General features: G+C 47.0%; 2 protein-coding genes across 4 annotated transcripts; both read left to right on the top strand.

The window, feature by feature from the left end:
• The first annotated feature begins 1,552 nt into the window (after nucleotides 1-1,552).
• Mpl (MPL proto-oncogene, thrombopoietin receptor) lies at nucleotides 1,553-16,901 on the top strand. Its single transcript, XM_004871861.3, has 12 exons — nucleotides 1,553-1,696; nucleotides 1,865-1,997; nucleotides 2,295-2,473; nucleotides 3,030-3,328; nucleotides 3,727-3,889; nucleotides 4,139-4,265; nucleotides 9,297-9,481; nucleotides 9,651-9,793; nucleotides 11,813-11,972; nucleotides 12,226-12,322; nucleotides 14,474-14,561; nucleotides 14,718-16,901. The coding sequence occupies exons 1-12, from the start codon at nucleotides 1,618-1,620 to the stop codon at nucleotides 14,970-14,972; spliced, it is 1,908 nt and encodes a 635-aa protein (XP_004871918.1). The 5' UTR covers nucleotides 1,553-1,617; the 3' UTR covers nucleotides 14,973-16,901.
• On the top strand, nucleotides 12,226-25,070 carry Cdc20 (cell division cycle 20). Of its 3 annotated transcripts, none has more exons than XM_087214954.1 (11): nucleotides 12,226-12,322; nucleotides 21,330-21,560; nucleotides 21,659-21,807; nucleotides 21,886-21,982; nucleotides 22,122-22,253; nucleotides 22,342-22,538; nucleotides 22,657-22,751; nucleotides 22,900-23,128; nucleotides 23,287-23,412; nucleotides 24,287-24,404; nucleotides 24,833-25,070. In XM_087214954.1, the coding sequence occupies exons 2-11, from the start codon at nucleotides 21,380-21,382 to the stop codon at nucleotides 25,009-25,011; spliced, it is 1,503 nt and encodes a 500-aa protein (XP_087071080.1). In that variant the 5' UTR covers nucleotides 12,226-12,322; nucleotides 21,330-21,379; the 3' UTR covers nucleotides 25,012-25,070. The 3 variants fall into 3 exon arrangements, with proteins under 3 accessions (XP_087071080.1, XP_087071081.1, XP_021105588.1); XM_087214955.1 differs by lacking the exon at nucleotides 12,226-12,322 and adding an exon at nucleotides 14,545-14,561; XM_021249929.2 differs by lacking the exon at nucleotides 12,226-12,322 and adding an exon at nucleotides 21,040-21,206.
• Nucleotides 25,071-25,080: the final 10 nt, after the last annotated feature.

Here is a 25,080-nt window from a genome sequence, read left to right as displayed (position 1 = left end):
CTGGAGACCGGGGGGAGAAGTCACTGCTGGAGATATTAATTTTGATGTTGTCAGCATTCACACAGCCTCCGAAGCCATAGGCTGCACGAATATTAAGGTGGGCCTCCCTCCCACATATCTGACAGTCGGTAGCCCTTGACTGGGGACTGGAGGGAGGGCATCTGAAGTTGTACCATTGGTCTTTGTAAACCTGAGAGCTAATAGGGCTGAGGGCGAACTTGGCCCAGAGACAACTTGCAGAGAAATGTGTCAGAGAAACTAAGACTTCACAGGAGGCCTGAAGGACTTCCCTCTACCCACCCCTCACCTTCGAAAATTCTGTTAGTAAAACTAAGTCAGAAAGGGGACATTATTGAGGACACTTACTCTACAGGGCCAGCAATGAAATCCCCAGCTAATGCCACAGGGCTAACTGTGGAGTTCATGTGGCTGCTCATGCTCCTCCCCCAAACCCACTCCTCCCTGCACCCACAAGAGTCAGAGCTCCAAGAATTGGTACAGAAGCCACCTGTAGTTCAGCACACTTGGAGGGAGACCTGGTTTCCACGAAAAGGTCATATCCTCTGCTCTGCTACTAACATGAAGAAGACAGGCACACACAGAAGATCTGCAGCCAGGAACCCCTGACTGAGCAAGCCAGGTAGAAGTACTGAAGAGAAGTACTTTTCAAAATTTAATGTGTAATGGAATCATTTGGGCATTTTAGTAAATGTAGGTTCTGTTTCAGTAGGTCTAGGGTGGGGCCTAGGAGTCTGCATTTCTTTTTCTTTCTGTTTGTTGGTTTTTGGCTTTTTGAGACAGTCTTCCTAGGTAGCCCCAGCTGGGCTTACATTCCTGAGCCTCCTGCCTCAGCCTCTCAAGTGCAGGGACTACAGGCATGTGCTACCACATCCAGCTGGAATTCTGCATTTCTAGCAAGCTCCTGTTCTCTGTGACTGCTGTCTACAGACACTTTTAGAAGGTCAACCAAGGGCCACTGGGGAGGCCACCCACAATGGCAAGACATGTGTTTATTTCTGCACAAAGTCCAAGAGCTCCTGACAGTGGCAATACCCAGCATCTGCGACGGTTGTGAGGCAGTCATTTCTTGGCAGATTTCACCTTCCAGGAGCATAGCATGGCCTTTAAGCACTTGGGTTCCAAGGCTGACCTCCAGAGCTTTACCTTTAGGAGATATGTGATCCTCAGAAAATCTTTAACATCTCAGCACCTTAGTTTTCTCATCTTTATAATAGGATAATAAGGCTATTTTGAGGACTGAGGCAACAGGTACAAAGGGCTTTTAACACATGGCAGTAAATGTTGCCCTCCTTGGTGACAGTATGCCCTACTATAATAGTTAACACAGGCTCTTTTTGGTGTACAAATATATATCCCCCCAACTCCCTCCCACCAAAAGGCCAACGTCTTCTCTTTCAAATCCCTCCTGCCCTCCAGCCCACTCCCCCTCCCCTGGGCCCTAGCCCCAGTGTGGTCTGGATGGGCCCCAGAGGGGCAGGGACAGGGACAGGACGTGGGGCTGTATCTGACAGGAACCTGAGGGGCTGGCCTGGGAGGGGATTGGGGCCCAGCTTCCTGAAGGGAGGATGGGCTAGGGCAGGCACAGTGCCGGAGAAGATGCCCTCCTGGGCCCTCTTTGTGGTCACCTCCTGCCTCCTCCTGGCCCCCCAAAACCTGGCACAAGTCACCAGCCAAGGTGAGGTGTGTAGAGGGTGGAGATCACCTACGCCCAGGAAGAGGGAGCCCTTGGAGGGGATGCAGATCCCTGGGAGGGGATGTAGGGTAGTAGACCCACTGGTCCCCTACTCTTGCTCATAAACATACTTGGGAGGACCCAGAACCCAACTCACCAGCTGTTCCTCAGATGTCTCCTTGCTGGCCTCGGACTCAAAGCCCCTCAACTGTTTCTCCCAAACATTCGAGGACCTCACTTGCTTCTGGGATGAGGAAGAGGCAGCACCCAGTGGGACATATCAGCTGCTATATGCCTACTCAGGGTAGGTGCTGGGCTGTGCCACACTCCCTGTATATCTGTCCCTGCACTTCATTCAGCTGAGTCCCACTCTGTTAGATTCCCTGTATTTGGCCCTACTGGAGGACTATTTCAAGTCCACTCCCTAAGTAGCTACTTTATGAACAGGCCAGCTCAAGCCCCTATACAACATGAATCCCACCTACCTCAAGCAGTGAGAAGAATGGAAGGAATGGAAACAGAAGTTGGGAATGGGCCCAAGCCAGGGTCCTCAGGGCTGAACATGGTGGCTGTGTAGGTAGGATGTCTCCTGTGTCAACAGAGAGAAGCCCCGTGCCTGCCCCCTGAGTTCCCAGAGTGTGCCCCGCTATGGAACCCGATACATGTGCCAGTTTCCAGGCCAGGATGAAGTACGCCTCTTCTCTGAGCTGCACCTCTGGGTGAAGAATGTGTTCCTGAACCAGACTCTGACTGAGTGGGTGCTGTCTGTGGATACTGTGGGTAAGGGCGTCTCTGTCACTCTACCCCCTCCAGCTGAGGCCTGCAGTCCAGTGCCTGGAATCAGACCTGTCTGCCATCTTTCAGACAACATGAGTGCCTCCCCATTGTCAGACCCCCAGAGGCATCTCAAGACCCCCTATCATCCCTCCCAGACTCCCCATCCAGAGCTAGACTCATCCCACCACTTCACACCAAATCATTTCACACCGGAGACCCCCTAGTTCTCCCATACCACTTTTTCTTTTATTCACACATTCTATAGTTACAGAATACCTACTGTGCACCAGGTGCTGTAACAGGTGATAAGGACATAGAAATGAAAAGGGGTCCCTGCCTGCAAGGAGCACAGGGTCTAACAAACCTTCACACTATAGGATGGTCACTGGTCTCTCGAGGAAAGAACAGGATACATACAAAGCCTTCCTACCCTGCCCCACCTCCAGTGTATGATCTTTTTGATCCCACAGGCTGCCCCAATTCAGTCTCCAGCACCCTCCTCAGCAATCCACAGGCTGAATCACAGTCTGAGTTCCAATGGGCCCTGTCTTGCCCTCAGGTCTGCCAGCTCCCCCCAGTATCATCAAGGCTGCAAGCGGGAGCCAGCCAGGGGAACTTCAGATCCTCTGGGAGGCTCCAGCTCCTGAAATCAGTGATTTCCTGAGGCACGAACTCCGTTATGGCCCTGTGGACCCCAGGAACGCCACTGGGGCCCGAGTCATGCAGCTGCTCCCCACAGAGACCTGCTGCCCTACTCTGCGGAGGCCAAACCCAGTCTCTGCTCTGGACCAGCCTCCGTGTGTTCAACCCACAGCACCCCAACGGGATGGACCAAGGCACACTTCCCCAACTGGAGAAGTATTCTAGCCTTGTTCTGCTCTACCTTCTACCCCTTACCCTGGATTTTGCCCCAGGAAACCACAGGCCATACTTTGGAGATTCTAGGTGGAGTTGGTCCTTAGCAAATTAGGGCAGCCTCTGGTCAGCCCTCAGGAACCATATCCATTTAAGGATCTCTCACTTCCAGTCACTCACACTGACAAAACGAGGGCTTCAGGCCTCCAAATTGATGGAGATTTCCCTAAAAAGCCCTGAACACCATCTCATACCCACTCACCTGGCCCTCAGTCTGTGTGTGTGTCAAGTAAGGAACTGACCACTGCACAGAGGGGCCACAGGGCTCCAACCGTGAGAGGCAGAGGCAGTCTTAGCTAGAAGGTGGGCCTAGATTCTGACACTGGAACTTTTCTCCCAAGGCTCCCTCTCTGCCTGTGATGGGTGGAAGCTGCCTCATTTCTGGGCTCCAGGCTGGCAATTCTTACTGGCTCCAGCTGCGCAGCCAGCCAGATGGAATCTCTTTCAGTGGCTCCTGGGGATCCTGGTCCCTTCCTGTGACCGTGGACCTGCCTGGGGATGCAGGTGAGTCAGTGAAGGAGCTGAGGAGATAGAGAAGAGATTTTTAAAAATCTCTAATGAGGCTTAGGCTGGATTTGGAAGCTCTGGGAACCATGGTCCTTTCTGGTGACCTCAAATTTGCCATTACATGGGACAAACTATGTTCAGGAAGAGAAGAAAGAATAGTTGTAAATACTCTGTATATAAAGATGATCTGGATTCTCTGTAGTGTAGGGGCACATGGCCCTGTTGGGACTTACTTCTTTACCTCAGTGGCAATTGGATTGCAATGTTTTACCTTGGACTTGAAGAATGTTACCTGTCAGTGGCAGCAACAGAACCATACTCGCTCCCAGGGCTTCTTCTACCACAACAAGGCCCAGTGCTGCCCCAGACACAGGTAAGCATTTAACTCTTAATGGGGTTTGATGTTATTGGAGAGAGACATAAACCAGTAGAAAGAAGGAAAAGATTGCTCTTAGTCCTCTTCACTCTTCCTACTTTGTCCCAAAAACCAAACAGCCTCCAGATTCTATTACCTATTCTCCCATCCTCCAATGAGTGTTTTATCTTCTCAGCCTCTCTCCATTCCTACTGGGAATGCCTTGGTTTAGTTTAGCCTTAATCATGTCTCCTGCATCATTGTGACAGCCTACAGTCTCATTCACCTCCAATTGATTTCCTATGCTGAGGACCCCGACTGACCTTTGTTAAGTTCAACCATCACGTGATCTTTATGAAACTGACATTGTATGGCCTTCCCTTCCTCATGATCTACTATCTATTACATTCATACAAATTTAGCCTGGCTTTCCAGGACTTCCACCAAACACTTCACTGATAACTTCATCCTCTTTAAAACCAATCTATTACCCAGTTATGTTATTCTAGTTATCAAATATCTCCAGAATCTATCCACTTTTGTCTATCACTGCCATTACCCTGGTACAACCTACTGACATCTTTCACTTAGACCACTGAAAAGAACTGTAAACTGATCACCTCCAAGATATTCTCCTGAATAGGAGCGGTTAAGATCTCTTTAAAATGTGTAAATAAACACCACACTCCCTGTTTTAAAATCCTTTATGGTGTCCCAGTGACCTTAGAATAAGAAAAGAAGCCTACCACAACCTCATAAAGTTCCCAGCTCTTACCTATCCTTTCACCTTCAACTTCTGCTGTGCTTCTTCTGTGCTGCCCTTTGCTCTTTTTGCTCCAGCACTGGCCTTTTGTGGCTCCTTTATATCTTCCATATTCCCTCCTGCCTCTGGGTCTTTGAATGTGCTATTTATCCAGCTTACTATTTATCCCATCTTACTTAAATCTATTTATCCTTCAGAGCTCAGGGAACCCTTCCTCATTCAATCCAATAGTGCAATCATACCTCTTTGTTATAATATAGGAAAAATATAACTCCCAACCTGCTAGATGTCAGATGTGCCGAGTTCATTGTCTCACAACATTGAGGAATGAAGTTGCAACCAAAGGGGAAGTTAGAAGATATTTTATTGGAAATAAGGGGAATATCTCCTGGATTTGCAGAAAGGTGCCCACCCAGGGCCTTTGTCAGGAGTAATTTATACAGCTAAAACACAGTGGAGGTACAATCTGGGTCAAACTACAATCAACCAATAAGATTAAAAGTATAGTCGTTTAGCTAATATTGATCCAATAAGGAATCGCAGCATGTAGCAAGGGTATATGGCTAGCATCATTAACTTTAGCTTATCCATAGCTCCTAACACAGAAAGAACAAGAGCATTTTGGGGAAGGGTTTGGTCCAGATGGCCTGCTCACTCACCTAGATGTCTGATGCCTATCTGGACTTATTGGCTCAGTGGTGCTAATTACAGTATAATCTCAAATTGCTGTTTATCCCTTTAGGAAGGCATACAAGCCTGGCTACTGCATTTTGAGGCCTGGCCTTCTTCAGATGTGCCTCCAGCCACAATTCTGATGTCACAGTCACAATTCTGATTTTTTGGTGCTGATTTCCTTGAGGGCACAATCCCTCTCTGACTGTATATGAATTTCTATCTAACTTAGCTATCTATAATAGTTGTACCATGTGCTTCTCCTTTTCAAGTATTTATCACAATTACAATTTAACATTTACCCTTTAAGGCAAGGAATAGTTGCACATGCCTGTAATTCCAGCACTCAGGAGGCTGAGGCAGGAGGATCGCTGCAAGTTCGAGGCCAGCCTGGACTACATAGTGAGTTTGAGGCCAACCTGAACTACACAGCAAGACTCTGTCTCAATAAAATACAAAATGAAACAAAATGTATATTTTATATGATTATTTCCAATGCTTTGGAAGGTTGAGGCAGGAATTCTTCATGCCCAGCCTGGACCACTTAGTAAGTTAGCAAGGCCCTGACTCAAAATTAAAAAAAAAAAAAAATTTAAAGCACTGAGGATGTAGTTGAGTGCAAAGGCTCCAAGTTCAATACTCAGTACCAAAAAAAAGAAATCTCTCCGAACTCCAGTTGATAAATGCTACTCATAACTATATACAACCCATGAAGACAAAATCAATATTGTTTTGTTGTTGTTGTTGTTGTTGTTAAGAGTAGGAAAATTTGTTGAGGAATAGGAATGGGGACTAAGAATAGCTTCTGAGAGATAAGAGGGGTCCCAAATGGGTTACCCTGTTTTTCACTCACCAATATATTGTCACTGTGATTGCACGTAGAATACAGTAGGTACTCAGTAAAAACAAACAAACAAACAAAAAATGCTCAGTGAGCCAGAAGTGGTGGCTCACACCTGTGGCCTCACATACTCGGGAGGCTGAAGCAGGAGGATTGCCAGTGTGAGGCCACTTTGTGAGATCCTGTTTCAAAATAGAAAAATAAAAAGGGATGAAGATATAGCTTGTAGGTCAGTCGTAGAATGCCCCTATGCTCTATCCCCAGTACTGAAAAAAATTTAATGAATGAATAATGAGAAAGCTACTTTTAACAGTTTTAATGTATTTTCTAATTTTTTCCTATGTACTTGCATATGTCTACATATAATTTAAAAATATGAATTGATATTACGTATGTGTGGGTTTTGGGGTTTTCTGTATTTGTTTTTGCAGTGCTAGGGATCAAACCTCACGCACGTTAGGTAAGCATCTAGTAAGTCCTCCAGCCCTATGTGGTTTAACTCGCCTTTTTAAATAAATAACTTGGAGCTCATAACAAAAAGAAGTAACTCATTTCCTTTTAATAACTGCACAGATTTTCATAGTATAGAGGTGCCATGCATGAGGTAAAGGGTGAAAAAACTAAAATCATTTCCTCTACCAAACTTTGCTCTTCCTCTTGATTGTTCTCCATTTTAATCAAGAACTGTTTGCCATGCCTGAAACATAAATTGCTCTAGCGTTCTCCCATTCTGATCAAAAATAGTCTTGTCTCTGCTACCTTTTCAATAGCTCTTTTAGTATATGTGCTGCTAAAGCGAGCACTCAATAGCTCTTAAGTCTTCCCTCTATATCCATGCTCCCTATTTTCAGACCCTCATCACCTTGCACATGGAGAATTACAACAGTGTCCTAATGGGTTTCACTGCTTCTACTCTCCCCTCACAAATTCTCTCTACAAGCTGCAGTTAGAGTGATCTTCCACAAGTACAAAGGTAATGATGACACTTACCAATCCTTACAGTCTCCATAATTGCCACAAAATTAAGTTCAAGCTCCCTAAAAAGGCCATAAAGCCATCCATGACATGGTCTGCCATCTCACATTCACCATTTACCACCAGGCTTTCTATTCCAAAACCATTCTGCACAACTTAGAATTTCCCCCAAAGCACCACACTCTCTTATCTGTGCACAAACATGTGCCTGGCACACCCAATTGTTCCCTTTGCCTAGACTATTTATAGTAAAGCCTCTGTCTAAACACTGCCTTAGCCAGGAAGCACTCCCTGACCCTCGCAGTCTGGGTTAGATGCTCCTCCACGATCCTCCCGAGCCAGCCTGCACACATCACAGAAAAAATATCTGTTTTCCTGCCTCTCTTTTTGAATTGAGAACTCCTTGAAGATTATTCCTTTATATTCTCAAACAGTGTAGCACAATTCCTGATGCATGAGTATCAATTGTGAAATAAATGAGTAAACATATAAGTACATAAAGTGATAAATGATTTTAGTAATGGCAAGTTGCTTAGGAATGAATTATAATCAGGAAGGAGATATGATTTGTTCAATAAAGAACTATTATTAAGGTCACTGATGCACTGGGGATAGAGTGACAAAACAGAAAAGGCTCTAGGACTAGAGGTGTAGCTCAATGGTAGAGTGCTTACCTAGCATGTAAAAGGCTCTGGGTTCAATCCTCAGTACTGCAAGAAAAAGAGGGGAGGATCCTCATTGTTGAGGCTCATATTTTAATGAGGGTAAGAGGAGAAACAAGTAAAGAAATAAAGGAACAAGGTTACATAATAAAAACTGGAAGAGGGGACTGCTAACTCAGGCTGAGTACACAGGAAAACCCTTACCAGAGAGGTAATAGGTGAGCCAAGACCTAAGCAGCAAGACAGAATGAATTATGTTAAGACCTAGGGTCAGAGCTACTCAGGGCAAAGGCAAAATGCAAAGACCACACAACGCTAGCACGTATTTGTGGCACAGAAAGAAGGCCCATCTGGATGAAGGGTGATAAACTGGTGTGCAAATCACAAGAGATGAGAATAGCGAGGTAAGGAGGAACCAGATCCTATGGAGTCCTGTAGGGCCTGGTATGGAGCTTGGAGCAATTGAAGGATTTCAAGCAGAAGAGAGGCATGACTTACATTTGTAAAGGTAAGTTCCTCTTTGATATCATAAATAAGAACAGAAGCAAGGTCATCAGCTAGAAATTTACCTTAATCCAGGCAAGAGATAAGGGTGGTTTCACCTTACAGGGTAGTGGTAAATAAATAGACTTGTGATGTACTCTGGATATTATCAGATCAATATTTTTAGAAGCAAATTTAGTAGCTGTGGGAAGAACCAACTGCAGGCACTGGTGAAACTGGAGGCAGAAAAGACAGATGATAGTGGCACAACCTTTGGGGGTAAGGAAGTGATGCTGTATGAGAGCAGATAAAAACACATCTTTCCCTCCAGAAAGATGAAGTCTAATCTTTAAAACAACCCTGTGAGGTAGCTATCAACCCATTTGACACATAGAAGGAAGCTAGAGCAGAGATTTTTTTAAATTGCCGAAAGTTATACATATTATATATATTCGTAGGCCAGAATCCAAACTCTATAGGCTGTGCTATTTTCACATATCATCCTAGCTCACAGACAGAGGGAGAACCTTGGAGTTCCATCCAAGGAGGGAGTTAGCCTACGACCTGCAGGCCATAGTCTGTGTGCCAAGGGGAGGACGGGATTTAGTCTGTGGGGCAGGCCCGAGTCATGACTTTATGGGGCTGGTTCTTAGGGAGCCCATCTGGGAGAAGTGTGAAGAGGACAAGAAAACAAATCCAGGATTACAGCTCCCTCAGCTCTCCCGCTGCCACTTCAAGTCAGAGAATGACAGTGTTATTCACACCCTTGTAGAAGTGACCACAGCCCACGGTGTTATTCACAGCTACCTGGGCTCCCCTTTCTGGATGCACCAGGCCGGTAAGAACTTCTTCCCTCATTCTTTCCATATGGTTCCCACCCCCTGTGAATCTTCTGACCCATCTGTACCCATGATCCCCCAACTCTGACACTTCTAACCAGTGGCCCTGGTGGCATGATGCCTCATGCACACAAGGGTGAAAACCAGTTCCTGCTGAAATCCCCACAGTGCTCATCCCCACCCCAAACCTGCACTGGAGGGAGGTCTCCAGTGGGCAGCTGGCATTGGAGTGGCAGCAACCATCATCCTGGGCAGCCCAAGATACCTGCTATCAGCTCCGGTACATGGGAGAAGGCCATCGGGACTGGAAGGTATGGTCAGGCAACAAACATCCTCAGAGGATATTCCTGGTTTTTGCTAGAGGAACTGTGTCTGTATTTCCATACCTGGGCTTGTATATCTATGTTTATCTGGTTTTGGTTTTGGTTTTTTCAGTACAGGAGGTCCAACCCAGAGCCCTTGCACTCAGCTACATCCCCAGTCCTTTTTTTATTTTTTTAAATTTTTAGACAGGGTCTTGCTAAGTTGCTAAGCTGTCAAGGCTGGGTTTTAACTTGTTATCTTCCTGCCTCAGGCTCCTAGAGTGCCAGGAGTACCGGTGTGCACCACCAAGCCTAACTTGTATATATATATATATATGTTTATCTTTTTTTTCCTTTTTTGGTACCAAGAATCAAACTCAGGGCCTCACGCTGTGCCACTGAGCTACATCCCCGACCCCTATCTATGTTTATCTGATTCAGCTGGTATCTTACTCTTTCTTGAGGATCTGACACTACTAGCTACTCCTACATACAATTTTTTCTTCCCTTTGCCTTTGGAATATCAGTCTTCCCTGATATTTTTCCTACCCCTCACACTGGACTAGCTCACCCTCCTTTCCTTACCTATAGAAGGTTTAGGGCTGGGGATTTAGCTCAGGGGTTCTGGTGCCTGCCTTGTAAGCACAAGGTCCCGAGTTCAATCTCTGGTATCAAAAAAAAAAAAAAGAAGAAGAAGGTTTATACAACAGTTAAATATTAACTTGTCTACTTTTGTTTTTTTTGGTACCAGGGATCGAACTCAGGACCTTGCGCTTGCGAGGCAGGTGCGGTGCCACTGAGCTAAATCCCCGACCCTAACTTGTCTACTTTTATTCTCAACACATTAATATACAACTTCTTGTCAGGCAGCTCTACCTAAGCCTCCTCATTCCCAAACAGTTCAAACTCAGTGTATCCAAAACTAAACTCATCTTTCTCACCGAATGTATTTTGTTTTTACTGATGTAAAGCTTACATACAATAAAGTGTATAAACCTTCAATGTACAACTAATTGTATATGTGGATACACATATGGAATCATTACCAAGATCAAAATACAAATAATTTCCAGCATCCAAAAAGTTCCTTGTGCCCCTACAGTTACCTACCCACCAAAGGTAATCACTGTCCTGACATTACTGTTGGTTCGTTTGACCGTAGTTAAACTTAATAAAATACAACCATACAATATTTCTTCTTCAAGTTTACTTTCTCTTCTCTGTATCTGATAATGATGATACCACTTACCCAGTACCTAAATCTTTTTCTTGTCCCTTGCCCCTATTTATCAAGTTGAAGAATGTACTAGCATTCTGCAAATCCCAACTAGGACTGTCGTAGACTTCCCTTTGAACATCCAGCCTTCCCATGCGTTTGTTGTAACCCCCATCAAGTAGCTCAGGCAGCCTTAAATATTTCTTTGTGCATCTATGGTACCCTGACTAATCAATTGTGATTCTTGACTGGTTTGGATGTCTCCCTCATTAGATATGTGAGACTGTTTGATTTATCTTTTTCTCCAGTGCCTAGCCTAATGTTTGGCGTATCTCCAGCAATCATAAATGTCTGCTAAGTAATTAACTGTCTCCCCGCTCGTGCACACGACGCTTGTACCCCCAGGGCCTATCACTAATCTGCCACCTTCAGCGGCAGGAGTAGTGCTTGTGGCACGGTCTGTGTGGCTCTGAGATCTGAGTGTTTCCTGAGTATCTGAGTGTGACTCAGGAATGTTGGTGAGCGCATCCAGCATGTCGTGGTCAGTGTGTCCGAGTACCCGGGTACTCGGGGTGTCAAGGGTGTCCCACAGGTGCTTGCGTCAGGATCTCCGTGAAAGTGGGATCTGAGTGCCAGGATGTGTGTCCCCTGGTGCGTCTCACAGGCAGGGCCAGACCCCGTCAGGGAGAGACTCTTGGTGAGGGTGCCCGCAGGTTTCTGCCGGCCCAGCGCCCGGGGACTCCAAGCGGTGCGAAGTTGGCGGAGCTCCCGAGAGCCCACGCCCGGCCCTCGCACGCCTCTCCTCTGCGCAGGTGCTGGAACCGCCTCTCGGGGCCCAGGGAGGGAGCCTGGAGCTGCGCCCGCGATCTCGCTACCGTTTACAGCTGCGCGCCAGGCTCAACGGCCCCACCTACCAAGGCCCCTGGAGCGCTTGGTCTGAGACCGAGTGGGTGGAGACAGCTTCGGAGCCGGGTGAGGAGAGGCCAGGCGGGAACTAGCCAGGCCCACAGCTGCTGAGGGGCGGGGCTCCGGGTGAGGGGCGGGGCCCCGAACGCGCTGCCTGCGGCTGCGTTGATGTGAGATCGTCGGTACCCTGGGCGCCCAGGGGCGTGGCCGAGGTGGCGAGAGGCGAGGCCGGGTGGTAGGGGCGGGGCCGGGGCAAGGTCCGGTGGGTCTGCGGGCGGGGCCGAGGGTCGGCTGAGGTCTGAAAGTTTTTGTCCCCTAGCCTGGATCTCCTTGGTGACCGTTCTGCTACTGGTGCTGGGCCTCAGCGCCCTTCTTGGCCTGCTGCTGCTGAGGTGGCAGTTTCCTGCGCACTACAGGTACCGCCCTAGCCAGGAGGGAGACAGGGCGTGGACCCGGTGGGACCGGAGATCTCTAGACAGACATCCTAGGGTCACTTGATGACATTTGCCCTCTGCACCACCAAATGCCTACACCTATGGCCTGAACCGCTTCTGGATGTCTCTCAGATTGATATTGTCTCCTTACACTCCAACATGCCCACTATAATGGTCTCATCAAACAGCCCCACCTCCTGGGTATTCATTCCAGTAAGGAGGCTACTGTCCGAGCTTGGCCCTGGCCAGGACTCCCCCACCCCATCCACTTGGCCCTCAGGTCTGGTCATTCCACCTCCTAAACCTAGCCCAAACAATGGCCCTTTCTCTAGTCCCACAGACTACCCAAGTCCCTGTAACAGAGGCCCTTCTCCCTCCAACCTAACCTCACACAGCCACCAGAATAATCTTCCTAAAATGTATACAGGAGCCCATCTTCCTCCTCCTTAAATCCCTTCAGTAACTCCCAGGATAGAGTCCAGACTCTGTAGAATAACAAGTAACACTGCAAATTTGCTGCCAGCACTTCCACCTTCTTCTACCCTGTGTATTAACCTTGCCAAACTGGATTTCCCCCACAAGTCAGGCTGTCTGACTTCTCAGCACCTTTGCACATAATGTCCCCTCTGCCTGGAATATCCTCCCTGGCTGACTAATACCCATTCATCTTTAAATAACTTTCTTCACCAACTCTTAGGAAACCTTTCCTGACCCTCCCTCACTGGCTGCTTTTCTGTGTCCCAATATAGTATCATAGTGTTTTACTGCATTTCTTTTTCTTTCTCTTTTTCTTTTTGGTGCTGCACATTGAACCCAGGACCTTGTGCATAGTAAGCACCCCCTCTACTACCGAGCTACACCCCCAATCCTGTATTTAGTTCTTTACATATCTTTCTCATTGTACCTTACTTGGTCATTTTTAAGTTCTTTGCACAGTGCCTGCCAAGTAGCAAGGCCTTAAATAAATGTTAGTAATGAATGACTCATGTATGTGGGGGCTGAGGAGAAATGTCATGGTAGTTATAAACATGAAAGAAAGATAGAATCCATACCACCTCAGTTCTTCAATTAGTAATACCTGCTGATTCTAGAAGACTTAGCTCAGAAGTCAGTTCTGCCAGGCACTGTGTTTTGATGGTCCTAGGCTGGGTCAGGTGCCCCTCTTGTGGGCTCTTATTTCTCCTTGAACATGCCACTCTCTTAACTTTTAATCTGCCTATGTGTAAGAGCCTGTGGAATGTAGCTTCTATGAAGATAGCCAGATCTGACCAAAAAAGTTAGAGAAGAAGAGGGAGGAGATGCTGCTGAATCAGGCATACTCTATTCCTTTTCCCCAACCAGATAAGTCCCTCTTCTGCCCTTAGGGAAACAGGAGTAAGGTTGTGGAAGAGGAGTAAACTAACTCCCCAGTAACTCAGTAATAAGCTTCTCTGGTTCTCTTCTTGAACACCTAAGGTGGGCCGACACTGGAGATACAGGAATGAAAAAATATACCAACTGCTCTCAAGGAGCTTATACTGTAGTGGGGAGAGGCACACAAAAACAAATATATGTAACAATAAAATAAATATACAGTAAGTCAAGTGCTATACAGAAAAGTATAGCAAGAAATGGAATGATGGGCAAGGGTGATGATATAATTTTAGGCATCGTAATCAGGGAAGGTGTCTCTGGCAGGGTGACATTTGAGCAGAGACCTAAATGAAGTGAAGGGGCCGGAGATTTAGCTCAGTGGTTCGGGTGCCTGCCTTGCACGCACAAGGTCCCGAGTTTGATCGCTGTTACCAAAAAAAAAAAAAAAGAAAAGAAAAAAGAAAGTCCCTAAAGGAAGTGAGGGAATGAATTGAGTTTCCAGGCAGAGAGAACACCAAGTGCAAGGAATGTTTGAAACAGGAATGTTTGAGGAAGTTCTGCACTACCCTTTGTGAAGCTCCCCACCACTGACTTCCCTCCCCAACAAGATTTTCTTCTCTCCTCTGCTCCTCTACCTTACTTTACAGCCTTAACTGTGCTCCATCCCTCAAGACTTACTCCTCAGCCTCACTGCCTCCACCACTTCTCCACTTCAGTCCTCTCCTCATCCCTCCCAGCTCACTCCCATGACTCAGTCATCTTCTCCTGCCTCTCCCCTAGGAGACTGAGGCACGCTCTGTGGCCCTCACTTCCAGACCTGCACCGGGTCCTAGGCCAGTACCTTAGAGACACTGCAGCCCTGAGTATTGTAAGTGCACTCTCCTCCCATTCCTTGTCCCCTCAAGGGAACTTGTTCAAGGTCATGGCCTTGCAGTGTACCATCCCCAGGCACTGCCCCCACCCCAACTTGCTTTACTACACCAGGATCTACTCTAATCCAGCTCCTTTCACCCATCTCTCCCAGCCCAAGGCCACAATCACAGATACCTATGAAGAAGTGGAACCCAGCCTGCTCGAGATCCTACCTAAATCCTCAGAGAGGACCCCCTTGCCCCTATGTTCCTCCCAGGCCCAGATGGACTACCGAGGATTGCAGCCTTCCTGCCTGGGGGCCATGCCCCTGTCTGTGTGCCCATCCATGGCTGAGTCAGGGTCCTGCTGTACTACACACATTGCCAACCATTCCTACCTACCATTAAGTTGTTGGCAGCAACCCTGAAGACGAGCCTCTCCCTCCAGGACCCTGGACAGATCTAGACTTCTCTACAAACTGCCCCTAACCTATACCCAACACCACACCTCAGACTTCACCTCCATCCCTCCGTCTACCAGCCGGGCTGGGCTTCTTAGCACTGATCTTTCCATACTGCTGTTGACAAGCCCAGGCCTCTTTCTCCAGAGGCAGGCTCCTTTGACTAAGGTCCTCTGACTTTCACCCTCTTTCTTTCCCCTCTTGAATGCCAAACTCCTTGAAAAGAAGTCCCCACTTTCCTACTGATTCTTCAGAGACTTCAGTTAGTTCCACTCCTCCCACTTTTCTAATGAAACTGCCCAGGCAGAGTTCCTTTCAAATCCTCTAGTTACAACGTTTAATAGGATCTTGTTAATCATCAGTTTATTTGATCCCTCTGTGGCATTTGTCATGGTTGATTCCTCGTTTCTCCTTTAAATTCTCTTCCACTTTGGCTTCCTTAGTGTCAGCTTCTCTCCTAGTTTTACACCTGTCTTTCTGAATATACTGGAAGTGAAAAGAATAAATCTGGAGTCAGTGCTGGGTTCAATTCCTGTCTTTCATACTTGATACCTGTGCAACCTCAGGCAAATAACTGAATGCCTTTGAGCCTTAGTTTCTCATGTATAAAACAGAGACAATAACAGTCCCTCAGAGAGTTGTGAAAAATATTAAGTGAGATCATCTAAAGCACCCTAAGAAATGGTAAATACTTAATATATCTGAACTACTATTGTAATTATTCCTTCTTAATCTTGTATTCTAGCATTTTTTCCTAGCCTTAATTATTGCAGTCCCTTATGCTTCCTTTTTTTTTTTTTTGACAATACTGGAGTTCAAACTTAGGACTTCACACATGCTAGGCACATGCTTGATGCTTAGCTACATCCTCAAGTCTAAGACTCCATTCTTTTTTTTGTTTGTTTTTTGTTACGGGGATCAACTCAGGACCTGGTGTTTGTGAGGCAGGCGTGGTGCCACTGAGATAACTCCCTGGCCTGAAGACTCCATTCTTTTTTTTTTACTCCATTCTTAATACAATCTCAATCCCATCTTTTCTCATTGTCTTTACTATGTGTTGGCCATTCCAAAGCTCTTAAACTCCAGCTCAGATTAACTACAGCATCTGTGATGTTTTATACAAATAACTGTTTACATGTCTGTCTCCTGCTACTAGAGTGTGAGCTCCTTGAGGGCAAGAGCCCTGACTTATTTGTCCTTTGTTCTCTAGCACCTAGAACAGTGATGGTGAACCTTTTAGAGCATTCAATGATATGAACAATGCGGCAAGCTTTCCATAGGTTCACCACCACTGACCTCATATATTGCTTGGTGTATGATAGTAGGCCTTCAATAAAAGTTTTCTAAATGCACGAAATCTTCCTGGAAAATATTACCTTAACCCCATGCCAACTTCCCTCATGCTCTAAGCCATTCATGTGCAACAGTAAATGTGCTTAAATCACTCTGGTTATGGATTCCCCTCCCTCATTCAAATTTTCAAATAAATACTTTTGTTTGTTTTCTACTTGTTCCAGACATACCCACTGTATTAAAGTCTTAGCAGAAATACATAGCACTCAAACTGGGTAATTTGGTGAGAGTTTAATGAAGGGCATATCAACAAAGGTGAGGGCAAGATTTGGGAAAACCATCAAGGAACAGTGCAGTACCCCAACGCTAACACCACCAAGGAGCTGGCACCAGTCAAGGGGGTTAAAAAGAGGGAGTAGTTACCAGAGCTGGAGAGTCCTATAAGAGAAAGCTGCCAGGTGGCATGGTAGTGCACACCTGTAATCTCAGCACTTGGGAGGCTGAGAGGCAGGAGGATTGCTGTGAGTTCCAAGGCCACCCTGGGCTACATAGTGATTTCATAGCAAGAGCCTGTCTTAAAAGAAAACAAAACAGGACTGCCTCGCAGGAAATGTGGCCTTTGGTAGAGGGTTGCAGCCAACCTTGGGTAGTGGCAGGGAAGGCAGGGCAGTAAACATCTCAAGCTCATTCTCCTCCTACCCTAGCCTTTGGTCCCTAAGAGAAGAGTTGGAGCTTTTAACATGACAGGGAGATGGGGAGTATGGATGTTGTATGTCATCCATCTGCCCTGCCCATCCTCTGCCAAGGCTGCTTCATATGGCCTGCATCAGTGGATTTCCTTGGGCTCTGGTTTCTTTTTAGGTTCCACCAATGCGAGGATATTATGGTTTAAATTGTGTGACCCTAAAAATTCAAATGCTAAAGTCTTAATTCCCAGTATCTCAAATGTGAGAAACAGGGTCACTGGATATATAATTAGTTAAGATGAGGTCATGGGCCTTAATCCAATGTGATTGATATTCTTACAAAAAGGAAAATTTGTAAGCAAGGCATGGTGGCACACACCTGTAATCCCAGGACTCAAGAGGCTGAGGCAGGAGGGTCACCACAAGTTCAAGACCAACCTGAACTACATAGTGAGATTCTAACCCCCACCCGGCAAAAAAGGGAAAATTTGGGCACATATCTAGGAGAAGAGGCACAAGGAGAAGGTCAAGTGAAGGAAAAGGCAGAGATCAGGGCAATACTTCTACAAGCCAAGGAACACCAAAGATTGTTAACAAATCACCAGAAGCTAGAGGAGAGGCACAGAACAGATTCTTCTCACAGCCATAAGAAGGAACCAACCCTGCCGGCACTTCTTGCCTCCAAAACTGTGAGACAGTACATTTTTGTCTTTTAAGACACCCCGTTTGTGGTACTTCATTATAACAAGTCTCCCAAACTAATAGAGATCAGAGGCTGGGTTATACAAGTTGCTTGTGCTGTGGATGCCACCTTCTCCCTAAACTATTCTTTTTGCAGCCCCTTTTAAATGATCATTAGCACCCACTTTCCTGATCCTGCTGTCCCCAAAGTCATCAAGGATTGTTTCCCAATGGCCAAATCTGACCTTTTCTGTCATCTTCCTCACCATTCTATACCGTATTATGTACAATGTATTACTTTATTTTTAAGGCCCATGTCTGTATGATCTCCAATGACTTCCTTCATTCCTTTACTTTTATATGTACAGTTTCCCTGAGGTTGTACCGATATCCTTCTTCTCTACAATTACCCTTTCTCCTGAAGTTGCAAATTGCTGGCCACACTCCTTCCTCTGATGATTTGTTTGACTCTTCCCTATACAGAAACCTCCATTGGTTCTACAGTGCCTGGCAGATAAATATCCAAACTCCTAAACCAGGCATGAGTGGTGCACACCTGTAATTTCAGCTACTTGGGAGACAGAGGCAGGAGGATCTCAAGTTCAAAACCAGCCTGAGCAAGTTAGTAAGGTCTCAAAATAGATACATAGATGATAGGTAGATGATAGACAGACAGACAGACAGATAGATAGATAGATAGACAGATAGATAGATAGATAGATAGACAGACAGACAGGCAGATAGAGCTGGGGTGGTAGAGTGCCCCTGAGTGTAATCCCTAGTACCAAAAAGGGGGAGAAAAAAAAACTCCTTAGGTAAACATTTAAGCCTGATACTATACTACCTTTTCTAAATTTTCTGCAGTTCAGGAATTCCCCAGTTATATCACTTGGACATCAAACCCCCTGTCTTAGTTACTTTTCTTATCAATGAGACATAATACCTGACACTTGGTCAGGTGTGGTAGCAAAGCACTCCTGTGATCCCAGCACTCAGGAGGCAGGATTGCTGGGAGTTGGAGGCCAGCCTTGGCTCCACAGTGACTTCAAGGCCAGCCTGAACTTCACAGCAAGACTGTCTCAGAAAACAAAACAAAACAATGACAACAAAACCCTGACAACTCCAAATTAAAGGAGGAAAGGTTTATTTTGGCTCACACTCTGTAGAGTCCATAGTCCGATAGCTCCAAGGCAGGGCAGCATGGCAGAGGAGGTTGCTCATGGCAGGGTAATCAGGAAGCACAGAGAGGGATCAAGGGAGAAGGGAAGGAGTCAGACCCTTCCAGGCCACACCCACAGTGACCTACCTCCTCTGACCAGGCTTCACCTCCCAAATCACAGTGAGCTATAAACTCATCAGTGTGCTAATCCACTGATGAGCACTATACACCCATAATCCAGTTGCCTCTCAAAAGCCCCACCCATGAGTCCACAAGGCTTTTAACATTCAATATAAATCATAGTTTTCCAAGGTAACTGAAAATAGAAAGCATGAAATTTCATTTATTTATTTATTTAGGTACTGGGGATTGAACTCCGGTCTCCAAAAAGCATGAAAGTTTAAAAGTCATAAAGACCGATATTAAGTTTGGACTTAGAGGCACAACTTTTTCTGTCATCATTGGGATTGATCTGAGGCTGATTGAACACCAGGTTTTTCCAACCTCTCCTAAACAGTATAGCATATTGTTGGGCTTGCAAAGGTTAGATATTTGAATCCTGGCTCTGCTACTTGTTATGGGCTGTAAAGACTTTGCTCAAGTTTCTATCTTCATCCTGACCCAGTTTCTTTTTGTATACAGCATAGTGAAGATATAGCCAGGCATGATGGTGCATACCTGTATTCCTAGCACTTGGGAGGGTGAAGCAGGAGGATCTCCATGAGTTTGAGGCCAGCCTGGGCTATGGGATATATAGTGAGTTAAAGGCCAGCCTGAACTACATAGCAAGACCCTGTCTAAAAAAAATGGGTTTAATAACTGAATTTTTAAAATGTATGTAAATGACTGGGAACTTAGCTCAGTGGCTGTGCCTGCCTGGCAAGCTCAAGGTCCTAAGTTCAATTCCCAGTACGAAAAAAAAAAATGTATGTCAACTGCTTTAACACAGTAGTTAGTAGGTGGTCAATAAATGGTAAATGGTACCCATTATTTTTCTATTTATTTATTTATTTTTGGTACCGGGGATTGAACTCAGGACCTCGCACTTTCGAGGCAGGCACTGGAACCACTGAGCTAAATCCCTGGCCCGATACCCATTATTTTTATTATTGCTGCTTTACTTCTGAACATATTCACATTACTTATTCAAGTCACTATTAGAGTTTTGTTTTGTTTTTAGGCAGGGTTTGGCTTAATTCAGGGTGTTCAACTATATGTAGCCAAATTGGTCTCAAACTCACAGCAATCCTCCTGCCTCTGCCTCCCAAGTGCTGGAATTACAGGCAAGCACCACCATGCCCTGGTCAAGAGCATTACTAAATGGGAGTCAGACCTGGATTCCTACAAAGTTCTTTGTATGACCTTTGACCAATTCTTGCCCTGGGCCTTGGTTTCTCCATCTGTAAAATACCGGTGTGGTGCCTCTTGGGAGGGTGCACCCTTAGGTACAGGTAAACCCGGTTCTCTAAAATCCCGGACGACTCTAATGGCCCAAGAGAAGCCGGGCGTAGTGGGGCACGCCAGTAAACCATGAGTTTGAGGCCAGCCTGGGCTACACAGTGAGTTCAAGTGAGACCAGTCTGAACTACACAGCGAGACCCTAAATAAAACACACACACCACGCCCCAAGAGAGTAAGCCACAGTGTTTCCCATAGGGAATTCCAACCTCATCTTCCAGATTGGCAGATTTGAATTTGAATCCTGATTCTCTTTCTTGATCTTAAAAGACACCCCCCACCTCCCACCCCCCATTTTCCCAGTTTGTAAAACAGCAAGAAGCAAAACAAACACACGTGTCACTTCCTTCCCAGCACGGCTCCAGGCTGGCGGCCGCGCTCTAACAGCTCTGGCTCTCTCCTTGCTCCCGAGCGTTTACCCTCGTCCCCTCTGCCCACCCCTGCCCGCCGGTCGCCCGCCAGCTCTCCCGTCCCTTCTCTGGTCGGCTATAGTGCTTTGACTGAACGAGTTCTGCGCTTCTGCATCACCCAGGCTTAATAGCCAGCGCCCGTCTCTGCGAGCTTGCAGAGTGAAGGGACACAGGCATGAACCACCCAGGACAAGCACTAGCAGCGCAGGCCCCACCCCTTGAGCCTTCAGATTCCGACTCCCGGGAACCCGCCACGGTGCTCTCTCTCCACCTTCAAATCCCACGCCTCCATTGTATTCTCGTGAGCTCCGTGACTTGCCCCGGAAGACCCGCCCCCTCTGCCGTAAAGGCCAATGGGCGAAGGCGACGGTTGCGACGGTTGGGTTTTGAAGAAGCCAATGAGCGCTCAGAGCGGATAGTTTAATAAGAGTCCCAAGCTTGTCATGCTGTAGCCGGTCGCTATTGGAACCTGCTTGGGAGTGCGCTGTGAGGAGCAGCTGTGCTGAGCCTAGGGGTTCGTCGGGGGGCTTGGGAGCGCTAGTCCTGGAGGTGCTACAGCCGAAAGGCCCCTCATTGTGAGGCAGTTCCCGAAGGAGCCCTGTGCCGTCCCCGAGCACCATTATCTCTCTTCCTCCAGGGCTCAGCGGGCGACAACTCAAGGACCCCATCCCCCCTCCAGACGCTCCCATGGCGCAGTTCGTGTTTGAGAGTGACCTGCATTCCCTGCTTCAGCTGGATGCGCCTATCCCCAATGCACCCCTCGCGCGCTGGCAGCGCAAAGCCAAGGAAGCTTCGGGGCCGGGCCCCTCCCCTATGCGAGCGGCCAACAGATCCCACAGCGCGGGCAGGACCCCAGGCCGAACTCCTGGTGAGTGAGGGGCGGTGGGAGGACGACTGAGAGCAAGCAGCCTTTCTGCTTCCTCCCTCGGGAACCTGGTCAGACTGGCTTCTCTCTCCCTGCCCCAGGCAAATCTAATTCCAAGGTTCAGACCACCCCTAGCAAACCTGGAGGTGACCGATATATCCCCCATCGCAGTGCTTCCCAGATGGAGGTGGCCAGCTTCCTCCTGAGCAAGGAGAACCAACCTGAAAACAGCCAGACACCCACCAAGAAGGTATGTTCTCCAGAAGGGCAAAAGGCATGGGACCTGTGTGTGGATACCAGCCCACTCACCGTCACCTTTATATGACAGGAGCATCAGAAAGCCTGGGCTTTGAACCTGAATGGTTTTGATGTGGAGGAAGCCAAGATCCTTCGGCTCAGTGGAAAACCACAGAATGCCCCGGAAGGTAAGACCTGGAGTTACTGGAGGTTTCTGTTAGTCCATCTCCAGAGGCTGAGGGAGATGCCTGTCTACTCTTCCCACTCAAGGCTGAGGGGAAGGGAGGTGTTAGTTTTCCTAGCCATCTAGACCATTCCATTCTGCAGGCTACCAGAACAGACTGAAAGTGCTCTATAGCCAAAAGGCCACCACGCCTGGCTCCAGCCGGAAGACCTGCCGTTATATTCCTTCCCTACCAGACCGGATCCTGGATGCCCCTGAAATCCGAAATGACTATTGTAAGTGCTGCTTTATCCTTGCCCATAGTTGGAGAAAGAGGGGCTGGGGACCAGGCAAAGAAGCTCATGCTCTTCTCTTTCTGCACAGACTTGAACCTTGTGGATTGGAGCTCTGGGAATGTACTAGCTGTGGCACTGGACAACAGTGTGTACTTGTGGAGTGCGAGCTCTGGTGACATCCTGCAGCTGTTGCAAATGGAGCAGCCTGGGGACTATGTATCCTCTGTGGCCTGGATCAAAGAGGGCAACTACCTGGCTGTGGGCACCAGCAATGCTGAGGTGCAGGTGAGACTGATCCCAGCACTGCAACTCTAATAGACACACCAGACCCAAGGAGCTTGCCTAGCTAAAAGATGTTAATGCCAAGGCCCAATCCCTAATCCTACTGATCTTCTCTCTTCAGCTATGGGATGTTCAACAGCAGAAACGGCTCCGAAACATGACCAGTCACTCTGCAAGAGTGAGCTCTCTAAGTTGGAACAGCTATATCCTGTCCAGGTCAGTGAGTTTTGCTAGTCTTGTGGCAAAATGAATCTAATTTCTGTATACCTCTGCTCCTGAGAATACACTCCTCAAGTGAAGCAGCTCTGACTTGCTTACATATTTGGTACTGCCACAGGACTAAATATCTTCTTTCGTCCTCCAGTGGCTCACGCTCTGGCCATATCCACCACCATGATGTTCGGGTAGCAGAACACCATGTGGCCACACTGAGTGGCCACAGCCAGGAAGTGTGTGGGCTGCGCTGGGCCCCAGATGGACGACATTTGGCCAGTGGTGGCAACGATAACTTGGTCAATGTGTGGCCTAGTTCTCCTGGAGAGGGTGGCTGGGTTCCTCTGCAAACATTCACCCAGCATCAAGGGGCTGTCAAGGTAAGAGAGGGGTCGGGTTGAGCCCTTGGCAGACCCTCAGCTATAACCTGGAGACTGTTAAGGAAACGTGGGATGGAGAGATTAGACTGGGTTTGTCTGTAATCTATAGCTCTTTGTCTAGCTTGACTATCTACTGACCCTACTTTTATCCCACTTAGGCTGTAGCATGGTGTCCCTGGCAGTCTAATATCCTGGCAACAGGAGGGGGCACCAGTGACCGACACATTCGCATCTGGAATGTCTGCTCTGGGGCCTGCCTGAGTGCAGTGGATGCCCATTCCCAGGTAGTCTTTTACCTATTTCACCCTCTCACTCCAGACATGTTGTTACTATCTGTGGTCTTCCTGGGCAACCATGTCCATACGAATGCCTTCACCCACTCAGCTTTTGACTCAGCTCTCAATCCAGAGCTCTATTTCCAAGTCTGGCTTATAGCATCCTACCTTATGTCCTCTAAGCACTGCCACCTCCAAGTCTCAGGTTAAACTTGTCACTTCCCCTGCCTCCCTGAAATTTGTTCCTCTCCCTCTCCCTCCTCCACTTTTATTGCTTCAGAATGGCAGAACCTGCTCAGAAATCTAAAAAGCCTCCTCGAATCTTCCCCACCAGGATCTCTGTTTGACCTCAGAATAGCATTCACATCTGTCCCATCCCCTTGGCCTCATCTTCTCAAGGAAGACCCACAATGGCTTGCTCACTGATCTTTAAGTATTCTTTATCTTCTCCAATCTGTCCTGTACTCTTGTGGTCTAGCACTGTGCCCCTTAAACCTTTAATGGTTTCTCATCATGTACAGTGTGTAATTCAAATCCATTAGATATTTGAGATTCTTGTTGATGAGTCTCCCTGTGCTCCCTCCATCTTCTTCTCCTTTAATTTATCCTACAAGAGGCCTTCACACAAGGCCTAGAGATGAGCTCTAGGGCCAGATGACTCCCCTTCAAATTCTGACTCTGACACCTACTAATTTGCCTGTAGTTTTACGCAATTTATTGGACTTCCTTCTGATTCATCTGTAAAATGAAGAATTGTTTCTCAAAAGACTTTTATAAGGGTTATAACCCTCAAGCCTGAGTAGTGCCTAACACTAGAATGGACTCGGTTCTGGTTTGAGCATCCCTGGATGCATGTCATGCCCACACCAGCCTCTCCCCACAGGTGTGCTCCATCCTCTGGTCTCCACACTACAAGGAGCTCATCTCAGGCCATGGTTTTGCCCAGAACCAGCTGGTTATCTGGAAGTACCCAACCATGGCCAAGGTGGCTGAGCTCAAAGGTAAGTGATTAAAAGAAAGAAGCCAGACAGAAATGCCCCATATTACATAACTGAGTATATAAAATGCCCGGAATAGATAAATGCAGAAAGAGAAAAACAAAGTAGTATTTGCCAGGGGCTGAGGGGAGGGTAATGGGAAGTGATAAAAATGTTTTGGGATTAGATAATTATAATGGTTGCACAACTTTTTTTTTTTTTTTTTTTTTTTTGGTACCGGGGATCGAACTCGGGTCGTTGCGCTTGCGCAGCAGGCGGCGAACCCACTGAGCTAAATCCCCTGGTTGCACAACTTTTATGCATATACTGAAAACCATTAAATTGTACTTTTTAAAGGGGTTAATTGTATGGTGTGTGAATTATATTTCAATCAGAATTGGGGGAATCACGGGTGTGTCTACATTGATATGCACTGCTCTCAATTTCCCCAGGTCACACAGCCCGGGTCTTGAGTCTAACCATGAGTCCAGATGGGGCCACGGTGGCATCAGCAGCAGCTGATGAGACCCTACGGCTATGGCGCTGCTTTGAATTGGACCCTGCACGGAGAAGGGAGCGGGAGAAGGCCAGTGCAGCTAAAAGCAGCCTTATCCACCAGGGCATTCGTTGAAGACAAACTCATCACCTCAGTTGTTTTTTATTTTTCTAATAAAGTCATGTCTCCCTTTCTTCTCTTTGT

This window comes from Heterocephalus glaber, unplaced genomic scaffold (assembly GCF_053883595.1).
Source record: "Heterocephalus glaber isolate CG9 unplaced genomic scaffold, H.glaber_assembly_v1.0 deba00001452, whole genome shotgun sequence".
In the NCBI taxonomy this organism is placed as follows: domain Eukaryota; kingdom Metazoa; phylum Chordata; class Mammalia; order Rodentia; family Bathyergidae; genus Heterocephalus; species Heterocephalus glaber.
Note: the sequence above shows the minus strand (reverse complement) of the source record. Positions and strands in the feature narration are given on the sequence as shown.

Coding starts and splice junctions, on each gene's coding strand:
- Mpl (XM_004871861.3), top strand. CDS start 1,618: ATGCCCTCCTGGGCCCTCTTTGTGGTCACCTCCTGCCTCCTCCTGGCC. Junction 2,474..3,029: donor GCTGTCTGTGGATACTGTGG/GTAAGGGCGTCT, acceptor TCTTGCCCTCAG/GTCTGCCAGCTCCCCCCAGT. Junction 9,482..9,650: donor TTTCTGGATGCACCAGGCCG/GTAAGAACTTCT, acceptor AAATCCCCACAG/TGCTCATCCCCACCCCAAAC.
- Cdc20 (XM_087214954.1), top strand. CDS start 21,380: ATGGCGCAGTTCGTGTTTGAGAGTGACCTGCATTCCCTGCTTCAGCTG. Junction 23,129..23,286: donor AGCATCAAGGGGCTGTCAAG/GTAAGAGAGGGG, acceptor TATCCCACTTAG/GCTGTAGCATGGTGTCCCTG. Junction 24,405..24,832: donor CAAGGTGGCTGAGCTCAAAG/GTAAGTGATTAA, acceptor CAATTTCCCCAG/GTCACACAGCCCGGGTCTTG.